Source organism: Lycium ferocissimum, chromosome 7 (genome assembly GCF_029784015.1).
Source record: "Lycium ferocissimum isolate CSIRO_LF1 chromosome 7, AGI_CSIRO_Lferr_CH_V1, whole genome shotgun sequence".
In the NCBI taxonomy this organism is placed as follows: Eukaryota; Viridiplantae; Streptophyta; class Magnoliopsida; order Solanales; family Solanaceae; genus Lycium; species Lycium ferocissimum.
Genome location: NC_081348.1, coordinates 13,202,230 through 13,210,608, shown reverse-complemented (window position 1 = coordinate 13,210,608; position 8,379 = coordinate 13,202,230). Strand labels below are relative to the sequence as shown.

The 8,379-nt window shown below is 35.5% G+C and overlaps 1 protein-coding gene across 1 annotated transcript; it reads left to right on the top strand.

The window, feature by feature from the left end:
* The first annotated feature begins 319 nt into the window (after positions 1-319).
* Positions 320-7,675, top strand: LOC132063398 (ribonucleoside-diphosphate reductase small chain A). The gene is made up of 9 exons (XM_059455917.1): positions 320-726; positions 4,277-4,437; positions 5,189-5,237; positions 5,379-5,505; positions 5,975-6,040; positions 6,156-6,272; positions 6,456-6,618; positions 6,707-6,777; positions 7,242-7,675. The coding sequence occupies exons 1-9, from the start codon at positions 564-566 to the stop codon at positions 7,354-7,356; spliced, it is 1,032 nt and encodes a 343-aa protein (XP_059311900.1). The 5' UTR covers positions 320-563; the 3' UTR covers positions 7,357-7,675.
* The last annotated feature ends 704 nt before the right edge of the window (positions 7,676-8,379 follow it).

Genomic DNA, 8,379 nt, shown 5'->3' with positions numbered 1-8,379 from the left:
ATATAAAACAAAACTCTGAAGCTAAAATAACATATACAATCATTGCTAACTTTACTAATAGTAGGTTCCAATTAAATACAACTTAAATAACATGATGAAAACTAGCTACCGAATGCAATTCCTGTAACAAGCCTATAAATTGGACGGGCAGGTGCAACGACAATTTTATGGCCCAAAGAAAAGGACATTCCGTATAATCAAAACTGAGAAAACATACGCCTAGCGTTAAAATAAGTGTCATCTTACAAAATTAATTTATTCAAAAATAAATGTTATCTTAGCAATTTAAGATAAAAAATTAGCAAGTATTCCTTTTTTTTTTTTTCTTTTTTCAAAGATTAAGAAAAGTTAGAAGTAACTACCAAAACCTGTCAGTTTTGTAAATATTGCGGGAGGGTTTTTGTAGTGTAATTTCACAAGTTCACTCTAGTGCATAACATAACCCAAGACAAAACCTTTCAATTTTCACATTTAAATTTGTTTACTCTATATGGTTGTGTGTAAATATATGTAAAAGAGTGTTAGAGACACGAAATAAGGATAAGAAGAGGGGAAGTTGAAAAATGGGTTCTTTGAGAAATGAAACAGAAAGGGTCTTGCATGAAGAATTAGAAGAAGAAGAGGAACCAATTTTGAAAGAACAACCCCAAAAGTATTGCACCTTTCCAATTAGATACCCACAACTTTGGGAAATGTACAAGAAAGCACAAGCTAGTTTCTGGACTGGTAATAATTGCTCCTTTATTCTTTTTCCTTTTGTGTGTTTGTTAATGTTGAAATTTGGTTACTTTATTTGTCTATATGCTGTGTTAGTTATGCAAAATTGTGTTTGTTTACGTGTTCATGTCACTTATTTGTTTATGATTAGTTTTCTCTTTTTTGTGTAAACTGTGATTCTTTAAATGTTTTCTCAATTGGGAATGTGTATATTTTGTTTTAAATATTGAATTGCTCCTTGTGTTTGTCAATGTTGAAATTTGGTTGCATTATTATGCAAAATTGTGTTTATGTACTTATTTGTGCATGATGAGTTTTTTCCTGGAATGTTTGCTGCTTTAAATGGTTTTCTGGGCTGGTAATGTGTTATTTGTTTCAAGTCTTGGGAAAAAAAAATTCTCTCTTTTTTGTGCGTGTTTTTCAATGATGAAATTTGGTTGCATTATTTGTATATTACTATATCTGAATTGATAATGCAAAATTGTGTTTGTTTACTTAGTCATGTCAGTTGCACCTCTTTGTTTTTGATGAGTTTTTCCTGTAAATTTTGCTCTGCTTAAATGGTTCCTCTGCTGATAATGTGTATAATTGAAGTTTCAATATTTTTCTTAAAAAAAAAAAAAATGTTGGTTTATTCGTTTTCCCGTGTTTTGTTCTGTATGTTTGTCAGTGTTAAAATTTAGTTGCATTATGCATTTTATATTCTGAGTTGGGCATTCAAAATGTGAATTTTTACTCTTTGTGTTACTTATTCGTTAATGATAGGTTTTTTCTCTCTAAAATCTGCTGCGATTAATCTCAGCTGCTTTTTTATGATGTGTTTTATCTCTACTGTTTGCAGCTTTTATGAGTTTAATCTAAAGTTCGAAGTTTTCCTCTAAAGTTTCCATTATTCGCTTATATTTTTAATTGGCTATGCAAATTGTGTTTATTTAGAGCTTCACTACACTTATTTGTGGGTTCGTTCTAAAGTTTTCCTCTTTATATGATTTTCTCTGAAGTTCAGAGTTTTTTTTGTGGTTCAGTTTCCATTATTTGTCTATTATTAATTTCATCAGCAAATTGTCTATTTATCTCTTTGACTCACTTATTTGTTTATGATGAATTTTTATTCAAATGTCTGCGCTTTACACGAGTGCTTGCTCTTCCCAGAAGAAAGATTTGGTTACAACTTACAACTTCTTTTTTGTGTGTGTTGTTTAGGGGTTTAAAGCTGTTTATGTTATTCAATCATTAATTTTGATAATTGGGGGCCGGAAGTGGGGGAATACTATAGGATGTTGGCATTTTTTTTTTTTTTGTGGTGGGACGGCTTGCACCAGACCTTAATAGTCAATGCTTTTAGGAAATTTGTATGCCCGACTTAGAAGTTGGCGAAAGCATTGACTATTAGAGCCACACCTAGAGGCTATTGCTGCAGTGGGGACTTGTGTTGGTTTGTGTATGTTATCTTTAAAAGGTCAATATATACATTTCATCAAATCTTGAAAGAACCCAGGTGTAGCTCGGAAGCAAAAAGGGTAGAATTCATTTGAGTGAAATTTTAATAACCAAGAAATCCACAGTGATTTAACTGGTCCAGCCTCAGTTGGCGCAAAGTTCAATGTGGGATGTATGGGCCCTTCCCTCTACCCTCTACACACTTAACTACCTAGCTTTAGTCTTAGGTAGGCTTTGAACTTGTGGTGTGCACTTACATCACATCCCGCGTTGTACCTTTACCGTTGAACCAATGCCTGGGGGACATTCACTCGAGAGGATTTGGTAGGGTTGCAACTGGTTCTGGTGGGGTTCCTTTTAAGAATTAAGAAGACAAATATGATCAAATAATATGTTAACATGACAGGTGAAGAAGAGAAGTTTGACAAGCTATAAAAATCCAAGGAATGGCTAGCGATTGTTAAAAACACTGCTAAATGGTAACACGAGTTCAAAACCTACCACGTAAACCCCTTAATAGTACCATTCCCTCTAAGGGGAGACAAAGGAACGTAATGTCCCCCCGTCACAGGGAATTTCAAAGGCCCGAGCATTCCACCATCGGTTTAATTTTGTTGTTTTTTTATCTTGTTTAATGTGTTAGAATAAGCTCTCTCTTTTCCACATTTTACATTTCATGTCAGAGGAGGCCTGGAGCATAAAGCTTGCCATAATTTTGTTGAAGAGTCCGAATCATCCTAATACTAGGAATAAAAATACACATGCTTATGTATATTTTAATGTTCATCAGAAAGGCTGTGACTGAGTATAGCTGAAGAAGTGGTAAGAACTGAACCTCTGTTCAGTTTGGATGTAAAGGATTTCTATTTCCTTCGGTCCATAATTCATTGCTTGGAAATTTCCAGAACTTCACCTCATTTCAGTTTGGACATAAAGAAATTATGATGCCTTCAAAATGTCTATAATTCATTGCGTGGAAATTTCCATGCATCTGCAAATCAATCAGAAAGTTTTAATTGCTTTTAGTTGCTCGGACTCTCCAAAAATGTTGCCTCACCCGTGTCGGATACTCCAAAAATGCACTACTTTTGGAGTATCTGACAGGCACCCGTCGAAATTTTTGAAGAGTCCGAGCAACATATTTTGTAGTATTTGGCTATCACTATTTGTTTGTCTGCCAGCCAAAAAAACAAAAAAAAAGCTAGCACTTCATATTAATTGTTTGCTACCGATATGACTACCTTTCTGCAGTCCAGGTCCATCACCCTTCTTAATGTTTCTTCGTAACATTGTGGAGACATTGGAGCAATGAACAATACAGTGGTAAAGAGAACTGTTGCCTTGACATTGATAGACAAACAATTAGCAACTTACGGAATAAGTATTGTGAGACCCGTATCTGAATCTATGACCTAGTGCGTGGGATTTATGTCTTCCTTTTCTACTGGTATGCCATAGTCTCAGAGGCAGTGTGTAATGAATAATTGGAATTTTATGTCCATCTGCAGCCCCTCTAGGCATATGTGACACAAGTGTTGTCAAAATACTGACCCAATCCACTCAAATTTTCACTACTCTCTTAAGGCCTCTGCTTAGGTCATAAAAAGTAATGAAAATTCAGGACTAGTTGATACCTGACTTGTTATAAGCACATAAGATGTAATTCTGGCGTAAATCCCCAGTGAGTGATCATGTATTCTCTTGGTTAGCAAAATTAAAAGCATCCCTAATGGACAAATTTAGGAACGACCATAGGCAATTGAATCTATCAAAAGGCATTTTGCTCTGATATTTAGGGTGGTCAATTTTGCTTAATATTTCTTTTTCATTTTGAAACTAGCTATACTAGAAGTTCACGATCATTTGTGTTTGTGGTAGGCTATGGTAGATGTTGCTTTCAGTAACTTCTGCAACTTATTGGAACTTCCTAGATTGTTATCTCATCCTTGTATTCTGCTTGCTAATGACTAGATGGCAGTGATCTGGTCTATCGTCAGCCTGTCTTCTGCAGATAAATTGTTTGCTTATTACTGCATATTTATGCATCTGGCTTCTTCTGTAGCTGTACCACGTACTGATCTAACATTTGCCTCTTCTCTCTCCAATATATGGGGTACAGCTGAGGAAGTTGATCTCTCTCAGGATTTTCAGCAATGGGAAGCCTTATCTGAATCCGAAAAGCACTTCATAAGTCATGTTCTGGCATTTTTTGCCGCATCAGATGGGATTGTGTTGGAAAATTTGGCTGCTAGATTTCTGAATGATGTGCAAATTCAAGAGGTGAATTGACTGACCTCTTTTGCATATCTCTAATATTAAGTAAAAAGGGATCAGAATAATGCTCCTTCATGTTGAATAATTGTCCGTTTCAAAAGTGTTCCTTTATCTCATTGTCCTTTTTCTTCATGATAAACTTTACAATTCTGAGCTCACGAAGGTATTATAGGAATAACACATGGTATTAATAATCAGTTGTCTTTTGAATAAAGAGCTAATTTTGTAGGAATAACACTTCTATAAATATTTTTGTTGGTTCTCCGCTGCCAAGTCTTCCATTTCTTATGAAATAGGATAGTTGAAGCACCATACTGAAAGATTACCTTCAGTACCTAAATAGATTATAGGGAATATCACATTCAGTAGACCTGAAAAATTTGTCCATATTAAAAAAAAAAAACAAAGTAGCCCTGAAAACTTGGTGTTATTGAGAAAGAGGGTATCTCTTCGTCCTTCGTGCATATTGTTCTTGCCCCTAAATCGATGCATATTACTGGCTGATCCAAATAGTTGAAAATAAGATATGAGTGGTTTTGATCCTCAAGCAGCTATTGATGCATTCTCTCCAATATTTAACCTTGCTTCTTATGAAGGAATTTGTAAGAAGCATTCGCATCTTGACAGCTTGTCTTTCAAACGCTTAATCATTTGATATTAGGAATTGTTTGGAGGATAGCGATCAATATTTTAGCTGCTTGTACAGTTTCTGTAAGATGGTTGTAATTTTACAGACGAATCATTCTTCTTTCCGCAGGCACGCGCATTTTATGGTTTTCAAATTGCAATGGAAAATGTTCACTCGGGTAGAGCTTTCGAACTATTTGTGTGTAGTTAACATGTTTTTTCCTTTGTCTTAGTAACTTTTTGATTCTCTGGGATGACTAAGGCTTTTGTAGATGAGTAAGCTCTTGCTATCTGATTAGAGCTTCTCCTCTTGCTTATAGAGATGTACAGCTTGCTTTTGGAGACTTATATCAAGGACTCGAGGCAGAAAAATAAGCTTTTTAATGCAATTGAAAGCATTCCTTGTGTCTCACAAAAGGCCAAGTGGGCTTTGAATTGGATACAGAGGTAATGGTTCATCTTCATGGTTGTAACCTTGGCGCACTTAATGGAAATATTTAAAACCCTCAGTATAAGTTAGCAATATGAGAAACAATTAATCACCTATCTGGGACTAAGTGCCTTATCAAAAGGGAGAAAAAAAAAAATTATTTGGGACATGGTACCATTGTTGCTCCTCCTTTCCCAACCAATCCTTATCTTTCATTTGCTCTATTTGCATGAACCAGACTGAATTGTTCTTGTTAATAGATTTACTGCTTTAATAGGTGATTTTGGTTCTCTTTCTTTTTTAATCTTGCTCTTTTCTGGAGGTTTGTTTGATAGATTTATATATCATTTCGCCTTTCGGTTTCTGAAGCTGTGTGGATACAAAAATGATACTGCTATATGCCATTTCAATCTTTAGAAATCTAGAATTGATGATGCTGACCAACATCGACCCTACTAACTTGCATCTTTTACTTTCTTAGTGCAGTTCCAGCTCATTTGCTGAGAGGCTAGTTGCTTTTGCATGTGTTGAAGGAATTTTCTTTTCAGGAAGGTATGCGGCTAATTCATCATTTAGTTTATACGATTCCACTTACACTGATTATATCTTCTGCTTACTAGTAGTATTAAAGATTTACATTGAACGCTTCAACTTATTTTGTTCGCAGCTTTTGTGCTATCTTTTGGCTGAAAAAGAGGGGGTTGATGCCGGGATTGACTTTCTCAAATGAGCTGATTTCTAGGGATGAGGGTCTCCACTGTGACTTTGCTTGCCTTCTGTATAGGTAGAATATGTCAAGATGTTATTATTTACTTAGGTAGAAGTGTTATCAAACTAATATGCATTACCCATCCCCCACATATCCTCTCTCTTCTTCTCGCGTTTCTTTCTCTCTTCTCAGTTATAGTGGGAGGGAATGGCTTGATGGACATAACTTGATGTGGTTTAACTAATCTCTGTTGTCCAGTTTTATGCGAAAGCAATTGACTAGGCAAAAGGTTCATCAAATTGTGCATGAAGCTGTTGATATTGAGACTGAATTTGTCTGTGATGCCCTTCCCTGTGCATTGATTGGCATGAATGCAGAACTAATGAGTCGGTACATAAAGTTTGTTGCTGATCGCCTCCTGGTACTAAATCACTTTGCACTTTTTGTTTGAGGATGGATGTAATTAATCTCTTTCCTTGAACTAACAAGTTTGGTAATCTTTTCTTCAGGTTGCCTTAGGGTACGACAAGAAGTATAATGTTGAAAACCCCTTTGATTGGATGGAATTTATTTCGCTTCAGTAAGTATCCTTGAACACAAAGTTGGTTCAGACTCTGTTTTGCAGCAATTATGCATCATCATTAGAAGTATAACATATAGTTGCAGGAAAAGCATAGATAGGATTCATTAAGTGACTAAGCAAACTGTTGTTTTAACTTTATATGATTATGACGCCACCTTCTTTACTGGGGCCTATGGACTAGTAATTTCTTTTATGGCTGAGAAATCCATTTGGGGCCAACTCTTAGCGTCAATCGCAGCCTTCAAAACTCGGGTATAATGGGTCCGTCCCTCTACCTTTCTCCACTTAAATACCAGAATTTGTTCGCATGGCATAGCCGCACAGGGCTTGAACCTGTGACTTAAGGCACAAGTCCCTAAACCTTTGCCACTTGAACTAAACCTTGAGGGCTAGTAATATTTGCTCCATGATCTAATTTGATGTCATGTTTAGAGTTTGTAATTCAGTTTTTTACTGTGCAGGGGCAAAGCCAACTTCTTTGAGAGAAGAGTTGGTGACTATCAGAAGGCTTCTGTGATGTCAAGCTTGCAAGACAATGGCAAGAATTTTGAGTTCAAAATGGATGAAGACTTCTAGAGTTTTTTCCTTTGCCTTTTTGGTCCCCTCAATAAGAAAGTTACTTCCTCTAGCACTAGCATCACCTTGATGCTGAAAGATGGCATCTTTTTGTGGTATGATTCCTTGAGGATCAAATTATTTATAGTCAATACCTTTTTTCATCACATTTAGTAAGGCAATACGTGAAGAAAAAGCTGCGTATTTGTCAAACATGTTAGTTGGTAGTTATGAGTGTGTGTTAGACTTTGAAAACTGTGTGCAACTCGTTGGCCATTCACTTGTTGCCTAGTAGGGGTGAAGATATTGAAAATCATCTTTAGGTGGATTGGCTCAATCATCATTTTGTCCACCTCATACCCACTTTTAGTTATTGCTTTTTATCCATGTCATCATAAATATTCTTCAGACAAGATATGGGTCGGGGGAGAGTGACATTGTATCTTTCCTGCATGGAATTGTGTTTTTCCCTTCACTTCAACCGTAGTGTGATTATGCTGGACTATTCACATGTCAGTGTGTGTGTGTGTGTTTTTTTTTTTTTCGTGTTACTTGGCTAATAAAGTAAATGAATCAACCCACAGTTTTTTTTGGTGCTATTTGTTGTGTGTACATTTTTTAAAAGTAGTGGTCTGTGTTTTCTGTCACATCATTGTGGCACCCAAGGACGTGGCAAAATGGTCAATGAAGCGAGTACAAATTTTGGAGATCAAGGTTCAAATCCTAACAGGGTCTCAAGTTTTATGGCGCCATTTGATTGGACACGGAATTTAGAAAAGAAAGAAAACTTTTGAAATTTGTGATATAAAACAATCTTTAGACCTTTTGTTTGAGTGAGTGCGATTATAAATCAACTCATTAAGATAAATTGAGAATTTTAAAGTTAAATTTATTTTTGGGAAAACTACGTATATATAACGCGTTATAAAGAAATATTTAACTGTAACGATAGTTTTTTTTCTTTATTTACAAAACATAACGATATATTACAAAACATGGGATTTTCATATATTTTTCGTTTTTTATTTTTTTTTTCGGAAAATA

Excerpts from the sequence above, each read along its gene's own strand:
- LOC132063398 (XM_059455917.1), top strand. The coding sequence starts at position 564 with ATGGGTTCTTTGAGAAATGAAACAGAAAGGGTCTTGCATGAAGAATTA. Across the intron at positions 5,506-5,974 it reads GCTTTGAATTGGATACAGAG|TTCCAGCTCATTTGCTGAGA; the intron begins GTAATGGTTCAT and ends TTCTTAGTGCAG. Across the intron at positions 6,041-6,155 it reads GGAATTTTCTTTTCAGGAAG|CTTTTGTGCTATCTTTTGGC; the intron begins GTATGCGGCTAA and ends TTTTGTTCGCAG.